Source organism: Perna viridis, chromosome 13, assembly GCF_037379345.1.
Source record: "Perna viridis isolate PV_CMFRI_1.1 ecotype Kerala chromosome 13, ASM3737934v1, whole genome shotgun sequence".
Lineage (NCBI taxonomy): Eukaryota > Metazoa > Mollusca > Bivalvia > Mytilida > Mytilidae > Perna > Perna viridis.
The window spans coordinates 17207391-17226328 of record NC_142457.1 but is presented as its reverse complement, the minus strand read 5'-3'; the positions used below and the strand labels follow the sequence as shown (position 1 = coordinate 17226328).

Sequence of the window (18938 nt, the reverse complement as noted above, 5' to 3'; positions counted from 1 at the left end):
CAATGACGACACTGATGAGAGCGTAGTACCATTATTCCACCACAGACAACAATGACAAAACTGACTATAGCTTATCATTATTCCACCGCAGTCAACAATGACGATAGCATGATGTCATTATTCCACTGACAACAATAACGACGACATGATGCTATTATTCAAATACAGAAAACAATGATGAACTGACGACAAGCGCGATACCATTATTCCACCGCAGACGACACTGATGACATGACGAGAGCGTAGTACCATCATTCCACCACAAGACAATGACGAATCCGACTATAGCTTAAACCATTATTCCACCGCAGACAACAATGATGAAACTGACGACATCATACCATTATTCCCCCACGGACGACAAAGAGGAACTGATAACAGCGTGATACCGTTATTCAACCGCAGGCGACAATGACCAAACTGGCAACAGCGTGGTACCATTATTCCACCTCGGACAAGAATGGTGAAACTGACTATAGCATATCATTATTCCATCAGACAATGACGAAACTGAAGACAGCATACCAATATTCCACCGCAGACGACAATGACGACACTGGTTAGAGTGTAGTACCGTTATTCCACCTCAGACAACAATGGCGAAACTGACTATAGCATATCATTATTCCACCACAGACAACAATAAAGAAACGGACAACAGCATGATACCATTATTCGATGGCAGACAACAATAACGAACTGACGCCAGCGTGATACCATTATTCCACCACAGTTAATTATCTGTTTCAAACTTTTCTTGTGTAAAATGTTGTTATACTAGTGAAATTGAAAGGAACCCTCTTTAATAAGGCCTCCAACATGGATCTCCTAAGTAGATACAATCAGGAAGACATGACCTCTTTAGTAGATACAATCACGAAGGCATGAAACATACCATCATCATATGGTAGCGATAAATTGGACACATCTTGACAAAACATCAACAAGACCACACTTTAACAGCCCTTCCATTGACACTAGAGTTAAAGCCAAGAAGAGATAACATGGCGTCATACCATTGTATTGGAAATGCGCAAAATTAACCCCTCGTGGGAACATCTTCAGAAAATGGCCAGAGACATGCCAAGACATTAAAACTAGCCCTTAAGGGCAAACAAAAAGAGATTTTCGTAAAATGTTTTATTTTTTTTTTTTTACACCAGCAGTCTGAATACTATTACATGACAATTTACACAAAAAATGTCAAATTTGCTTGGATTAGAAGTAAAATTCTGGATACTTGAAAAAATTCAGGAACAATAACTCTTCTCTTCTAATATGGAGGACTGCAATGGCTTGCTAATGTTTCACAGTAATTTTGAATTGAAAGCATATTTAATTTACACATGATCAAAATTGACATACATGTATTATTAAGTTATTGCAATAGTAACTTTTGAACTTTAACTTCTATAGCATTAAAAAAAATTCCAAAAAAATTAAGTGGTAAATGTTGTTAAAATATTGTAATAAAGTGTACAAAAAAGAACAAAAAAAACCAAAACAAAACAAAACAAAAAAAAAAAAAACAAAAACAATGAAAGTACCCACTATGAAAAAAATCTTGATGATTCAAACCCTTGTTTGTTCACAGAAACAAATTTTACTACTGATGAATGATGGACAGCATTGACATGGAAGCAAAATGGATTATCTCCCTTAGAACTACCTGTACAATGTAATACAATGTACTTTAGAATTAATATCATTGGACTGGATCTCTGTTGATACTAATAATTAAGTGTAAGTTTTAAATCAGGAAAAATGCATGTCCATAACCCACAAATATGACAGAATAATTTTACTCAAGGATACTTTCTTTATTTGAAAAGATTATACTTTGACCTATACATCAATAGATTTGTTCAGAATAATTTTTTTAAGAGAATGTAAGAAAAAATAAATTTTTGACAGAATTAGCTGCCCTTGAAATGTTCATTTTGTGTGCATTTCATTGAGATTATAACTCACCTTACCAAAATTATATGCTTTTCAAGTGCACTGTGGTGTGGTGTTAAAATAAAAAACAAGTAATATTGACATGTAATTTTTTTTTTGCCTGATAACAATTTTTTCCAATTTAGCCAATTACCAATAATTTTTTTAAATTTGGAAATCTCTACAACTGAATGAATAATTACAAATGAACACTACATGTACATGTATTTTATAAGTGTTATTAACTTCACTCTTCAACATGCTGAAGTGCAAGTTCAAACAAATAATCAAGACACAATGTATAATACATGAAAAACCTTTGATAGCTTAGTTCTACATAAACGAAAGTTCTCACTAGAGAAAATAATTCCATCTTAAAAAAAGAATCCAAATAGTCTGCCTTTCATGCGATAATCCATATTGGCAGAGTACATAATTAAAGACTCCGTGAATTGGCAAAGTCGCTTGAACTATACGCAATCTTTAAATAGTCCATGTTGACTGCATCCTGAAGATGAATACATATTCCACAGACTCTATTGGAATGTGTCACATTTTTGATGGACATTAAATATTAGGTTTGTCATTAATATCCATATTGATCATGATAAAATATGTTGGATTCACCCATTATCGGAAAATCCAAATTCACTAAGTGTTTAAAACCAACTTCCACCATGCCTTGGTCATCTACATGTAGATACACAAATATTGTTCCTAGTGTATCAGAAGATAAAATTCCAAATCATTCTACTGTTCAATGTACATGAACATGTAATTCCATATGGCTAGGCCTCATTAGTTCTAAAATAAAAACTTGGTTTATCCATCTCAGGAAAAAGCCTTGTTAACAAGTCACTTGAGATTTCCTATTAAATTGTCAGACTTTAGTGGAATTGAATTATAAATAATTGATGTAAACATATTTACAGTGGGTATCCAGGGGGTTCATGGGGTGGTGGAAAATTTGTCTTACATGTATCTTCATTCAAAATATCCAATGAGCAAATAATGACCTGAGTGCCCTTGGGGGACTCCCCTTTTTAAAACTTTCTCAATCCAACTCTGTAGTACATTGTACATACACACGAAAACAAAACATATATATTTACAAAAAAAAATGAAAATGAAAAATAAACAAATATTGTAAATAAATAAATGTGCATTCTACTCATGCCATGTACATTTATATACTGATAAAAATTACATTTAAACGTAGATGATGTACTGTACACATGGTAAGTATTGAAGAAATCTCCATGCATTTACAATTAGTGAAAATAATTTCCAGTTTATTTACTTAAAAGTCAAAAAATATTTAAAATTTCAAGAAAAAAAAATGAATATACATGTAACTTCAGAAGGATTTATAAATGTACAGTACATGAAGAAATGTATTTAAATTAAAAAAAAAAAAAATTAAATTTGACTTGCATGTACATGTACACGGATATCACAAGTTGCCAAAGTTGAAGGTGAAATGTTTTGTAAAACAATTCAAATCCTGGATAAAAATAAAAATAAAGTACAGTACATGTTTTTACATAACTACTTCTTTTACAGTTTAATTTTAATTTTTCGAAAGTATTGTTTTTATAAAGAGTCATTAAAAGGATACATAAGTGTACATGTATTCATAATATTTATAACTACAATAAATTATAGCTATTTGTTTACAGTGCCTAAAATGTTCACTATTTTAAAGAGTCTTTTCAAAGAATATACATGTACATGAAGAAATGTATTTAAATTTTTTTTTTTAAATGTATCATTGATATTCATGACAAATAACAAATAAATATTTCTTAAATCATATGAGTATGACTAAATCAAAGATAGAAACATGAAAATGATAAATACAACTATATACATGTACAACAACAATGAAGTGAACAGATTTTCACTGATGACACATCTAGATACATGTACTTGAAAAACTTGATGAAGACCAAGACTTATTAATAAAGAAATATAAAATAATTTCCAAAAAATCAATCATTTTACTAAATAAACTAATTTTATATTATTTTCTTTAAAGAGTTTTAATTAAGTTAATTGCAAAATGTATTACATTTATGTAAATAAGTTATTAATGATAATTAAGTCAGTAAATTAAAACATGTTTCTGAAAAACATTTCTTAGAAAAAAAAGATAATTTCTGATATTGTTATAAAGATTTCTGATAAATTAAATCATTATAGATTAAACATATTTTATTTATCTTTAAATCTGAATTTGTTTAATAAATTAATATTGTCTTAGTCCATCAAGAGAAAAAAAACCAAATCATTCTAAATGCACCATTCAAACTACATATACATGTTATAATCTTATTAGTCATAAATATACGAACTGGCATTGTTCCTCACATGAATCATTCATTAGATTTGAACTAATTATTTAATACAGGTATAGGTGTTAACATAATTACAGTGGCGGATCCAGGGGTTCAGGGTGTAACCCCTCCCCCTCACAAAATAATTATTAATTTTTGTAATCTATGGCCCTTAATGAGCAAATAATAACCTGGCACCCCTCCCCTTTTTCATAATTTCTCCATCCGCCCCTGTTAGTGCTAAATATATAAAATCAAATACACATACATGTACATATATATTTACAACAACTGACTTAAAAATCAACATTTATACATGTAGATGTACATGTACCTACATGTGAACCAATAAATTAGAGATACATGTATTTCTTTTAATTATTGAAGTTGCAAGTACATGTAATCACTGTTGTGGGCAATTTAATGTCCTTAGTAGTATCTTTCAATAATATACATGTAATTGATATATTAAGAAAAAAAACAATAAAAGTTCTGAAATAAATCAACCCTTTAAAAAAATATGTTCATTTCAGTTGAAGCAATGAAGACTTATAAGGATATCACATGTTGCCAAAAAAATTCTATTAAATTAATTCAAACCATGACTAAAAAATGCTACATGTACATTACATGACTGTACTTTTTTAAATTGTTTTAAAGAAAGTTATTTTTAAAGGCCTACATGTAAATACTGGGTATGAATAAATCACTAATACATGTACATGTACTTAATGTTTACCACATTCATATTTTGATGTTGTAACTTGTGTATGTGTGGTGTTAGATATTTACACAAAGTAATACTAGTATTAAAATTTTTAATTTTAATTATTTTCAGTTTTCAAACGAGAAAATCTCATTTATTTAGAAACATGAAAATGCAAATACATACAACAAAAGGCAAAAAATTATTTTCAATGATGACACATCTACATGTAGGTACATGTACATGTATTTGACAATCTTGATGAAGACCAACACTGATTGATAAAAAAATATAAATTAAATTTATTTTACACTGTACTCAATATGAAATTTCTGTACTATTTGAAAGATTTTTTAATAAGTTAATAATTATCATTATGCCAAGATTAAAGTATAGTCCAAGTCACCTCAGATTGTTTGCGGTTTTTTGCGTTTATTTTTGGTAATTACTCGACGGTTCCTTTCAAAAACTTGCCATTTTATTCATGTCGTTCAGTACTACGATTCCCTTACAATTATTTTTCGTTCTTACCTCCGAGATTGAAAAAAAATCAAAATTTATTTTTCCTACGAGAATTTTGCATTGAATGTATTGTTTATCCGCCATCTTGTTTCTATGGATATTTTGAAATGTTCCCTATTATCTCACAATTGAAGATTTTTCAATGAAAATGTTACAACTGGTACCTTATATATAAATACCACATATAGTATTCAATTGACTGGGAACCAGAAATGTGGCCCCGGGGGGGGGGGGGGGAATCATGGTATTTCAACTCTTCAATTGTGATATAATAGGGAACATTTCAAAATATCCATAGAAACAAGATGGCGGATAAACAATACGCTCAATGCAAAATTCTCATAAAAAATAAATATGGAAATATTTCGATCTCGGAGGTAAGAACGAAAAATATTTGTATGAAAGTTGTAGTACAGAACGACATGAATAAAATGGCAATTTTTTAAAAAGAACTTATGAGTAATTTAAAAGATAATCAAAAAAAAAAAAAAAACTGCAAACAGGCTGAGGTGAATTCGAGTATACATATAAAAAATAAAACATGTTTTCTTACCTTGAAATTGAATTAATCTAAATAATTTATCTCAGTGTTGGTTCTCCATCAAAAGTCAATATACAGAAAATATCCTGACCACATTCCACCTATCAACAACAGTGAGATGATGGGTCACTTTATCATAATGTACACACGGAGGGTAAAACAACCCATTATCTCCACCGGCTACAACTTCATGTTTATCTCCATCCCTTGAAATTAGTAATAAATTATTGTTGTCACAATCACACACAAAAATATTCCGGTGTTCATCCATTGATATTCCACGAGGCCATGACATTGTATTGTGATCCTTGAATGTGAAGATAACTCTGAGGTCAGAATCTAAGACAGTAACTGTCTTGTAGTAAGGACAGGTATAACATATTCTGTTGCCATCTGTGTCTATATATGATAAACCATCAACAGTCTGGTCATCATGGAGTTTGTCTATTTTTTTTGTATCTATATTAATTTTTCGGATTCCTACCTCAGGTACACAGAAGTATAAATGTCCATCACAATGTGTAATTCCAGTGACTCGACTCTTTATCTGAAGTGTTTTAATGATTTTACTCCTGTCTACATCTATGATGGAGATTGTTTTATGGTGAGGATTAGAAACAGCAACATGGTTCTCATTGATGACTGTTACATCGTATACTGCTCCTTGTCCTCCATTAAATCTGACTGATGATTTGTGTTGACCATTACTGTGTAGTATGTTTACTACACCATTGTCATCATCAGTCAACACCAGGAGTCCATTAGGCAGCGTACAACAACCACGACACCCACCTTGATCTACTGTAAACTGTTGTTTAAGTGTCAGTTGTCTGGGGAATCTTGTCTTCACCTCTGCCTGACCTATGTTTGGTTTGTTTATGTCTATGGATGTTGTTTGTTTTTCTCTTGATACTTTAATGTCAAACAGAGTTTTTATTCCAAAAATTGTGTCGTCTGCTGTGATGTTTTCATTCATTTCTATGTCTGTATTATCCATGGCTCCTTTTTCAGATAATTTGTGTAAGACTTCTTCTGATTCTTGAACTTCTTTCTCCATTTGTTTTGTTGCTATGAATGTTTGGAAATTTGATGCCTGTTTCTTAATGAGTTCCTCCTGTTCCAATAATTCATCAAGTTTTCTTTTATTTGATTCCAGGATTTTTGTGGTGGCTTTGATTTCATTTACATTTTCATTTACAACTGACTCTAACTCTGATAATGTTTTGTTTTCTAGTTTCTTAATTTGATCAATAAGATTTTGGGTTCTTTTTTTCACCTCTGTTGATAGTTTTTCCTTCTTTTTCTGTAGTTTTTTCACATTTTTTTCCCTATCAATGATTGCATTCAAGACAGCTTGATGATTTGTTTTTATATTGGTCCACAAATCCTCAAAAACTGCAGATGATTTTATGTTATGGATGACATCTTCTATATCTAAAGTGTCTTTACACTTGTTATGGGACTCCAGTCGACATTTTTGACAAATAACACAATCGTGTGATCTACAGTAATATTGAAATCTTTGCTTGTGTTCTTCACAGTCGAGTTGAATTTTTTTGTGGATGAATGATGCCATCTTTCTGAAATACAAAGAGAAAACTATGAATTTTAATTTTAGTCCAGGTGACAATTCTCTTAAAATCAATCATATATAGCTTAGTATAATCTCTTTTTGGGATTTGGCATTGGTTATATTTTTTTGTTTTGATGTTGGTGGTCAAAGCAAACAAATTTCTCCAGTGTCAAATCCAAAAACAGATAAAGCTTGTTACAAAATGTATTTTTTATCGACTTTTGAATGAGTTTAGACCTTTCATACAGGTTAAAATAAGTTACATACAGCTGTGCTGCGAAACGTAGCTTGAACTATTATTTTGTGATTTGGCACTGGGGATATTTTTTTCTTTTGTGGTGGATTCAGCTTATTACCGATTTTTTTTATCAAATCATAGAATGAGTTTATATAAACCTTTCATCTTTCAACTACCCTGGGCTTTTACAAGCAACTCGGCGGGTGTTTCTATAAAAGCAGAGAACACTTAACCTACTTTGTATGTATTATTTTAGTTACATGTACTTCATGTTCTTTTTTTTTGTTTTTTGTACATGTCTGTTTTCCGTGTATTGTCTTTGTAACTGTATTACTTTCATTTGATTTCTGCTAGAACCTTGGTTCCCTTGATTACTATTCATACAGTGGGTTAACCCTCATGGAGCGGAGTGGTCAAAATACTAAGCCTCTTGACCTGACTTTGCAGATATGTACATTAGTCGTTTTAATTGTAGCGACAAATAGCAGTATTTGACTCTTTTTTTTGCAACTTGTCACTAACGTTCAAACGTCTGTGCGTACATGTATATTAAGCCCTTGTTTTCCGTTAAAAAAAAATCCAAAGTTGTGATTACACAGGTTAAACCTACTCCAGCAATGCTAGAGGCCATCTGGCAAGCTATTTTCTGACTTGGTGCCATCCTACGAGTTGGGGTATGGGGGAACGGAATTCAAACTTCTTACGTAGTAGGAGTAAGGTTAAACCTCTCAGGAATCTCAAATTTAAGTACTAGCATGTCTAATCCCTTTCGGGATCGGTGGTGGTAAAAAAAAATATATCTCCTGCACCGAATCTCAAAAGGTTACTGTCATGTCTTAATTTGGCACAACCGTATATATCAAGTTTGCAAATCCACACAGTTATTGAGGGACAATATGTTTGTATGACTTACAGACATGCAACACAGTCAGGGATTTAAATTAGCGGTGTTCCTGCGCCTCTCAGACAGACGCGGAGTTTCTGTTTCAATGATGACGTATGTCTCCGGGTCTCAATAATTGACGACAAAAAGTGACAAAAACCGACAAGAAACAACAAGTCGAATAGCGGAAAGAAAATTTTGTTTTCATTTAAACAGAGAATTACAATTGTTTATTTATGTGTTTGATTTAAAGGAAAAAAAAGAATAAGAAAACATTGTTTTTAAAAACCAGGAAAAGAATATTTTTCAGGTAAAAATGTGAAGATAAAAGGTTGTTTGAAATATTTCCAAAATGATAGTAGCCTCAGGAAGATTTTTTTCATTAAAGAAAAATCAATAGTTACAGGAAAACTGACTTCAAAATATGTTAAAAAGATTCAATTCTCTCATTTTTTAGAATAAGGCATATTGCTGAACTTGGTATTATTTTTGCAGTTTTCATATCTCTCTAAATAATAACCCATTTTATCATATATTTTGAACTAATTTCTTCTATAACAATGCATTTTGCCATATTTTTTTTCTTTCATTAAAGAAAATATATAAACAACTGCGCTTTAAAGCGCATGATATGCCCGTTGCCCTTTTAACTTGTCCTTATGTTTTAATGAATTTATATGATCAAATAGAAATACTGTGAAACCCTTCCCCCCCAGAAAAGTAAATAAAAAAATGCCTAAAAAAAATTTGCATTATAAATGTTACCTCAATATTGACTAAGTTTGTTGTCTTGAAATTAGTTATAAATTATGTTTGTCATGATCACACAAAAATATTCTGCTGTTGATCCATTGATATTCCAATAGGCAGTGAAATCTGACTTCGAAATATGTCATCAAAATTCATTGAATATAAAAAGACATAATGAAGATAACAGTGAGAGGGGATTATTTGTGGAAATTTAAATGATAACTTTTAAACAAGAAAATATATATATATATATATATATATATATAAAAAAAAAAAAAAAAACGGTTGTCAGAAATTTAACACAATGTCGAGTTACCGGTAACTTTATTTACCAGGTACGTGAACAATCTAAATTTGATATTTTATTTCTAACTTTTTATAATTAGAATTTTAGAAGTAAAGTTTTTAGTTGAAGTTCCATTTAAAGCAACTAAGTAAATGCAAAATAATTAAATTCTTATTTATGAAAATAAATAAACGAAAAAGTATATTAATCAAATAAATAAAAGTATAAATAATATTAAGCTTAAATGATTAGAAAAATATATTTTGATCACTGTGTACGTTTAGGACAATAAAGAGTAAAAACTTGATATCTTTATTTACCAGGCCAGCCTCGAAAGCATGCAGTGTCCGATGGGCCACGGACAAAAAACAAAAAATACACGTACGCCAGAGTCATATCAAGAAAATACCACCACCGCTCCACCAGACTCCCCAAACACCAAAATGTCACTCGGAAACTATAGTGACTGTCCATAAAAACGTGTCGGAGAGGGAGGCAGTCGACATCTCGAGGAACCATGCCATGCCCTCGACCTCTCAGCTCCGACCATACAATTTTTTTTAGAATAAGGCATATTGCTAATCTTGGTATTTTTAAGTTTTCATATCTCTCTAGATAATAACTATTCTATAATATATTTTGAACTAAGTTCTTCTATAACAATGCATGTTGCTATCTTTTTCTTCCATTAAAGAATAAAAAAAACACCTTTTCTTTTAATCATACCACTGAATATTGTTTCCAAATAATTTCCTTTTTGTTATTTCACATAAAACATGTTTCCATACTTTTATCAATTTGAAAACACATCAAATCAAATCTAATATATATAGATATAGTTTCTTTATAAATTGTAGTATCTAATTTGTTCTAACTTTTCATTGGTCAAATTAAGAAAATATGTTTTTTTTTAAATTTTAAATTTGTATCAATTGACTTCCGTTTTTTTCTATATTTCCCTAAAAATAATTAACTCATTTTTTCAATAATTATCTCATTTTTTTCCTATGTCACTTTATTTTGCCTATAAATGAAAACAAAATATTGTCGCTTGAATTTCTCGAATTCTTGACCCTTCTTGTCCCCACTTGACACATCTTGTCACTAATTAACTATAAATTTCTATAGGAAACATTTTGTTAGTATTCTCTGTACTCCAATCCAAAACTTTACATGCAAATGTAAAGCAGCATCAAAATCCATTCCTTTACATGTAAATGCAAAGCAAAATTAAATCCGTATCTTTACATGTAAATTATGTAAAGCAATACCTTAATTTGCCTTCAGTAAAGCAATACCTTTATTTGCCTTCAGCAAAGCAATACCTCCTTAACACTCTAAGTGTAAAGTCATACTCGTATATATAAATGGGCTAAAAAAAACAAATTAAGACAATATTCATTTGCCGACCAGCCAACCGTACAAGATAGACTTACAAAGATAGGGGAAACTCTAGGTGTGACTTCTAATCGTTTCTCTAATGAATCGGCAACGTACCCATCTTTGCTTGTATCTGACCTTCACCTGCACCTTCCATGCCTCTTCCAACACCTATCATTTACGATGGAATTAGCAACTGCTGTAGCACCACCTGAGCGCATGGAATGTAAACCTAAATTCAAACTATTGTCAATCATCCTCAACCTGTTTAGAATACTGTGACGTGCAGCTGTATAACTAAGTTTCTTGTTTTGTAAATCAATTTGCATACGGACCTGCTCCTAAATATGGGCCTGAACAGATGACAATCAGAAAACAAATTTATGTCCGAGCATTTAACATACCTATTAAACATATTTAAAGGGGAAGCCACCGTTGAACCTTTCGCAATGACAACCTCATTACCATGTCTGTATTGATCAGTTTTAGATTTGTTTATATAAATGACTAAGTAATCATCAAAAACCTTAACATCTCTGCAAAGTAAAGAACTTATTTCATCATATCTGAGGAACCCAGCGTAACTCAAAAGAATCATGGTTAGATCCAATATGACCAATAAATCTTCTGAATCCTTAAATTTTCCGCAAAGTTTTATCAATAAATCCGTATTTACGGGATCTTTCTTCTGTTTTTGAGGACATGCGATTCTCTTTGCCGACTCTTGAAGAGATACAATGAAAGAATTTAAAGTGGGATCGGGTAAGTTATTAATTTGATGAACCCATTTCAAACTGTAAACGACGGAGTTTATGGTATTACAAGTGGAACCGAACTCTAATAAATATGTGATAAATAATGCGACATGTATGGGCTGGGTCGGTAATGCTGAAAACCCCTGTTTTTTTAATAAACCCTTCCCATTTTTTAAAACAATTGAAATAAGATTTGATAGTATTGTCACTCCTGGAAGACATAATGTAAGAAGTCATCTTGTCAGATAAACTGTGCATCCATGACCCATCCTGAATATCGGCGGCGGCGACTGCATCACTAACCGTGTCCTTTAAGCAGATTCTGAGTGTTGGCGATATCTTTCTGCTGTGCATTCATCTTACGCATTTCAGTAGAAAAAAAGTGATCTTATTTCAGACATCATGTTGTTCTGGGCGACTGTCAATGCACTGGCGACTTCAATTCGAATTTTTTCATCGATGTTGGCGTCCATATTTGAACTTGTCACCGCGAAAGGTGGCTAGAGAATGACAACACAGACCCACCTGAAAACCAATTACCATTGGTCAGGCCACATATCATGTGATTAACCTCGAATTGACAATCCAATATTTTCCCGCTATACAAGCGAAACGCGGGAAAATTCATTAGTTTTCCAAACAATGTGACATTGAGTCACGGTAAGATAGCTACTTGTTGCAGTTTGTGTTAAAGCTTTCTGGTTCAATCATAATACAGAGTATCAGAAGTACCTGTAAAGTCCGAAATGAACTCAATATAACATCAAACGAAACGAAGAACGAAATCGAAAGAAATGAAATATAACAGAACCAATCAAACCAGATCCATTATTTAAATATAGAAATTGAATTATAATGAAATTGTCCAAATAATCATTATAACTAACAGGATTTTAGTCTATGCCAATGATGGACGGAGCACTTGTGCAATCGTCTACTTCCGTCAGAATATTTTAGCCATTCATAGTTCTGGTCTTACATTCCACATACATGTATATAGGTCGTGGACGCTCCGTTAAAACAATTAATAATGTTTTGGGTAGGAAGGAAAAACTATTTGAAAATAATATACGTTGTGAAGTGGCTCATTTAAACGTACATAAGAATAATGAATAAGTTAACAATAGCCACATTTAAAGGTAAAAAAAGAACTACATACGAGTATATTCAAGTTACCTATTCATTTTTAAATGCATAATAAACCATTTAATGTTTAACTAGAAATGAAAACCCAGCGAGATTGTAAATAGTCTTCAATCATAGAAAAGAAATGATAAAAGGAATGCCGAGTACTAATTGAGAAAACTGTCTTATGCAGGTCTTGAGGCAGTAGTTCCAGTCAAGAAACATTATAAAGAAAGGGATGTCATGCTTTTATTTGCCGCTAACTGTTTGCCCATTTTTGTTACAAAAAGGTAGCATAACCCCATAAACCATCCTGACGTATCATACACTATATCATAAATATATTTTTATTACGATTACCGCCTCATGACAACGGAAGCTACGAGATGGCAAATAAAAGTGAAACTCTGCATAGACGATGGCATAGGAATTTCGATAATGCATTTCTTGGGAATTGTGCCATTTTTTTGGTCTGGTATTATTGCTTTTTGCAATATTAATCATTATATTTTGCTATTTTGGCCATGATTGGTGGAATTATATCACAGGGGCTTGCTCCTACTATCACTATACCCGTGTTTATTTATTAGGTTGTTTGCAGGGCAGTAATAAGTAATAATTATATTTGATTTCATTCGGGGGGGGGGGAGGGGGTTGAGTTGAATCGAGTTACCCCAAAATCTGGTATCCCCGTTTTCTTGTTATATACTATTCGGACTGCATATTTGGGAGTGGGAGCAAGCCCATGTGATAGTATTATAATACTTCATCGTTTATGATATTGTACATGTCTCTTGATTAGGTGCCCAGAAACTAAGCGCTTTCACATGACACCTAGGTGTCTATGAAACAACTTGTAGCACTTGAGCTATTAACCTTATCAACTGAGAAATGAAGATAGTTGAGTGTAACACGTTTCTAAGAATATGATTTATTTCAATGATTTGTCGCTTAAGGAGTTAGAGCTGGGGTAAGGGACGCCTCTTCAATCAGTGATATGGTTGCATCATATTCGATTTCACCTGAGCATATAACGCTTTCATTTGAAACGTAATGAAATCAGTCCAATTTACTTGATGCTTACATGAGATTGATGTCAAATGCAGAATACAAACGTTATGATGATTTGTAAGAGTTATGTCCTTTACCCTATATCTACCCCCTTAAATTTGAATTATTTAACAGACAGTTTCGACCTGGGGGTCGATAAACTGTATTTCGTCCTGAAAATTTAGAAACTGGGAATGGTCAACTAGTAGTTTGTAGTTCAATTATGGGCTATATCGGAGTGTTCCATGTAAACCAATATCGAACCTGAACATTAGGTAAACTGGCACGCTACTATGATGCATTATAATGCATTTTGGTGTGCGTGTTTTCAAATGTCCTTCATAATTAGAATGGTGAATTTAAGAAAAAATGAAACGGTGAGTTTAATATTAACCATGTATAACAATAACCTTATGTTAAGATACGTTTGAATTCGATTCCCGTACTTTCCTTTTATTCCATATTTTTGCAATATGACAAATATTTGAGGCGCTAAAACGATCGATATAAATTGATTTAGTACATGAGTACTTTGATTCTACACCATGAATCACCTCTACCATTGACAGTGCCTGAATTCTACGTGGATTGGTACTTGAATATACATGTATTAATACTTGTTATATATGGATTTAACGTGTGTACATTGTATGTGGCAGACCTCAATCTGTTTTGATATTAAACAAAACAAAAACAAACTAGTCTTGGTCTTAAAGTTTGACCCTTGACATATGTATCAACAATTATGAAATAATAAAGTACGGACAATATAAGAAGATGGTACAATTGATTGAAGTAAATGCTGAATGGAAAAGTAAATCTTACTCTTTACTGGTCAGTATTCCCAATTAGCACGAAGTTAACTTATTTGAACGTTAGCCAGGAGAACGCCCTGTTGGTTTAGTATGGAATGTTATCTTTTTACTTCCTGATATAACTTCACAGATTACACACGATTAGTTATGGAAGCTCATAGGGTACAACCGATTCCTAGTTGTGTTTTTTTTTCAAAATAAGTCAGAATAATTGGTTAAAACTCGTCTTGTCGACATTTCAAAGGTCAGAATGCTGTTTTATAAACAAACATGTCGACTTTTATCATCAATTATTTCTCGGTTTTTTATCCCTTGTTCAAATGATCGAAGTGTGTGCATTATACATGTATCGTGGCGGCTTGTTTTTTGTCAACTTTGTAAGCCACATGTCCACATGTTTAATTTCAATACATAATTACGCATGCGCAATCACGAATGTCGAACGCCTGTCAGATCGTTATTTACATGGCTAGTTCTACTTCTCAGCAACAAATAATTTGCTGAAAGATAATTTATCTGAACAAAATACATCATACTAAGCTAATATAATATTATTTCCACAGAAAACACAATATTAATGCTACAGGCGTATGCTTTTCTCCAACAGGCGTATTTTAACCTGGCAGACGTATGCAGTCGTATTTAAGTAGGACCGGATATATCTGCCAATCAAAATCGAGCTACGTAAAGGACTTCGTCGACATTAAAAGATTTTTTAAAAATAATACTTCACTTGAGAAATAATTGCTTAAAATCACGTTTTTTAATTAAATCATTCAAAGAAATCCTCTTTTCAAACTATTTTAATTCAGTTTCATTTTAAATTTACGATTTTCGTCGTATCTCGAAAATGCCCGTATGTAAATACGATCAACGGCGGAATGCTTGAAATCGAAGTGCGACGAGAAAACAATGATATCTTGGTAGGTATCTGTCGAAGAAGAAGCGAAGTTATATACCAAGAAGAGAAATATACAACGACAATATTACCATGATGCTTGAAGCGGAGTTTTGACGGAGGTGCCAACAAATTCAAACCACACACAGTTACTGTACACAGGTTAATTTATAGCACGCCCGAACTTCGTCAAGTTCACGAAGTTTTTCACGAAATCAAATTCAAATTCTAATATTGGGTAGGCATTGCCTAATCCAGCGAGCACCATGAGCTTTACCATATATGTACCGTCTGCGCGAGACTCGTAAAAATATTTTGGACATTACAATATTTTTTTTTTTTTTTTGGGGGGGGGGCAAGTTCAACATTTTTATTAACATTTCAGCAGCAAGCAAAATCAATGTTTCTATTTATAAAAACTGTCTTGTTAATATATTTTTTTTTCAATAAATGAATAACTTGAACATCCCCCCCCCCAAAAAAAAAAAAATCCAACCCCATACCCCCCTTTCCTCTCACTCTCAAAATGGTCAATAACTTTACAGCACTTTGCAATACTTAACATTTTTTATCCCTTAAGGGCATCTCTAGCAACATCAATTTTAGTTTCAATCTGTACAGATACCGGTAGTATTACAGTTCTCCACAGTTCTCCACGGATGGTTGGAATATTTTACATTTGACATAAACAAAGTTCAGATGACAGCTACAAATTCCAAACAAGAAAATTATTGCCTTTCCTATCTTAGAAAAGCTATGCTGCGTTTTTGATAATATAATCAGAGTTATATTTTTTCCGAGGCGGGTTAGGTTCTTGACAACAACTACAGCGGAACAGCGGAGATACACGTACGTAAATCCACGTGTTTCCCGAAGTTTTTATAAACATAGCATTCACTTCTTTAAATAATTAAAACAAATTAGAAAAAGCCTTGAAAACTGTCAGAAAAGATGAATTTATTTCTACTGAAACGTAATCTTAACCCATATTGTCTTATTTGTTTGATTGAAAGAAATGATGTATTTTCTCCGTAAGGACAGTCACTTTTTGTTACTTCCGGTACATGACTTTTTTTTGTTAGTGTATTGGGAAACCTTAAGGGAAATTTAGAAAGTACACATAATAACCATAGAGCTTGCGGCGCTCGCTAATAATTGATTATTATGGACAAATGTATTTTGGCTTCAGAAATATTAAATTGGTGATTTGTAATTTAAGTAACGTAAATTTCTCCACAAATTATCCACGACAATCAAATACTGAATGTCGATTTCTCTGTACTTCATTACATAGTGAAACCCAACAATTTAATTTCATACATTCATTCTTTTTAAGGTATGGGTTGCAGTATACAGAAATGGTGAATTTTTTAATTGTAAACGTTGAGGTTTTGAGAATATAATTGTACCAACAAAGATAATCAATGGTGAGTTGCAGACTGTTATTGTCCAGCCTGCAAAATTCATTAGATTACTTAAATAATACCGGTCATTATCAAAACAGGCTAACTAATTATGGAAGTGGTAACATACATATGTGTGGTATATATTTCATGCATTCTAAAGAAAGATGTTGACATTTGCTCATGTAAATTCTGGATTGTGATGGGTATACAATAATGAATATTTCTTTAATTACCCTCAAGTTAAAGTATGCAAATTTAAATAAAATGGTAGTAATTCAGGAATGGCTGTCTGTGCAGTAATATCCTCAATTATGTGATGCACACAACAGGTTTTGAGGTTTTGTAAACTAAACGAGCATTACATCCTCGTAACTTCAAAATACAATAACTTAGCATTTAATAATAAGTTTGTGATGTCACTGTCATACACATGTAGAAAAAAAAAGATGAAAAATAACTTTCTTTATGTAATCAGTCAAAATATTAAACTTAAAATGATTTTTATAATACTACCTATGTACATGTACATTATCATTCATGTATCACTGAGCAATCAGGACCCAAACAAGGGTACATTGTATATCTATTCTAACTTTTGATTTCAGATGAGTCGTTTACAGTTTGTCAGAAGAATTGAAACCAGATTAATGTCCTTGTATAATGTGGATGCTACTCCATGTGTTTTAAGCTTGATACTGTGATCTAAAACACAAATGCAGATACATGTACTGTAGTATAGTGCTTTGATTGAGAACTTTTGAAATTGTATTAGTTCAGACCCTTGAGCGTAAATGTAGAATTTTTTTCAAACCATTATACATGCTATGTTTCTATTGCAATAAACTTTACAAATTATACTGTACAATTTGATGTATGGAGTCTCGTTTAAACCATTTAAGAGCAAACAATCTAAATCCAGCTTTTCTATTATACTTTAATTGGAAACAAAAAATTCTTAAGTCCAACTCTCCGAATGTTTTCCGTGGGAAAAAAATTCTAAGTCCCTACTTTCCGAACATTTCCCGAGTGAAAAAAATTCGGTCCATATTTTCCAAACATTTTCTGAAATTAAGTACAGATTTTCGAATAATATATTCGGAATTCCAAACTTAAAGCTCGGAATTCTGAGTAAAGTCGGAATATCCTGCTACGGATTAACAGAGTAACAAAAGCAAATGAGCAACTCGGACTCCACTAAAAACTTTGAGCATGGACCTGGTGCACAGGTAGGGTAAGCTCCTCTGCTTTTCTCGAAACATAAAAAAAAATAATTATCTTTCTTATCTGCATTGCAATACTTAATTTCACTGTAAAAAATTGTTTGGTTATCCATTTTATTTATTATAAGCTAAAGAAGTAACATATTTACTTAAAAGAGGTTAAAATAGCACATATCACAAAAAGATACAAGAATATCTTCTATGACATCGCATTTGAAATGATGAAACTAAAGAAAATTTGTAGCCAGTTGCACATGGCCAGAATTGTGTTTACTTTTGACCACATGATGAGAGTTTTGATTGGCTCAATGATATACATTTGATTGACACCTACCATTAGGATATATTGTTTACATGAAAAATAGACAAAAAGTGGCAAAAGTTAAATCTGGTGGTATATTGTTGGGATACAAGATAAATTATGAAGATTGTATTGAATGCTTCGACACTGATTGTTAATATGTTTTATTGTTTAGAGTAAAGGGTGCACTATACAGTTACATTAAGGCGTACTGT

At 32.1% G+C, this 18938-nt stretch overlaps 1 protein-coding gene, 1 long non-coding RNA gene and 1 pseudogene across 5 annotated transcripts; 1 reads left to right on the top strand and 2 right to left on the bottom strand.

The window, feature by feature from the left end:
- Positions 1-1125: 1125 nt before the first annotated feature.
- Positions 1126-11336, bottom strand: LOC148599777 (uncharacterized). Of its 2 annotated transcripts, none has more exons than XM_088559456.1 (2): positions 11210-11336; positions 1126-7623 (listed from the first exon to the last, which is right to left on the bottom strand). In XM_088559456.1, the coding sequence occupies exon 2, from the start codon at positions 7617-7619 to the stop codon at positions 6111-6113; it is 1509 nt and encodes a 502-aa protein (XP_088415582.1). In that variant the 5' UTR covers positions 7620-7623; positions 11210-11336; the 3' UTR covers positions 1126-6110. The 2 variants fall into 2 exon arrangements, with proteins under 2 accessions (XP_088415582.1, XP_088415581.1); XM_088559455.1 differs by lacking the exon at positions 11210-11336 and adding an exon at positions 8768-9724.
- LOC148599776 (uncharacterized) lies at positions 10691-15247 on the bottom strand (annotated as a pseudogene). Its single transcript, XR_015917716.1, has 3 exons — positions 14909-15247; positions 11210-12433; positions 10691-10732 (listed from the first exon to the last, which is right to left on the bottom strand). The product of XR_015917716.1 is annotated as an uncharacterized LOC148599776 (transcript).
- A 316-nt stretch (positions 15248-15563) lies between these two features.
- On the top strand, positions 15564-18072 carry LOC148599775 (uncharacterized). 2 transcript variants are annotated; one of them, XR_015918215.1, is made up of 3 exons: positions 15564-15958; positions 17133-17223; positions 17808-18072. It is a non-coding gene; the product is annotated as an uncharacterized LOC148599775 (long non-coding RNA). The 2 variants fall into 2 exon arrangements; XR_015918216.1 differs by having other exon boundaries at positions 15566-15821.
- Positions 18073-18938: the final 866 nt, after the last annotated feature.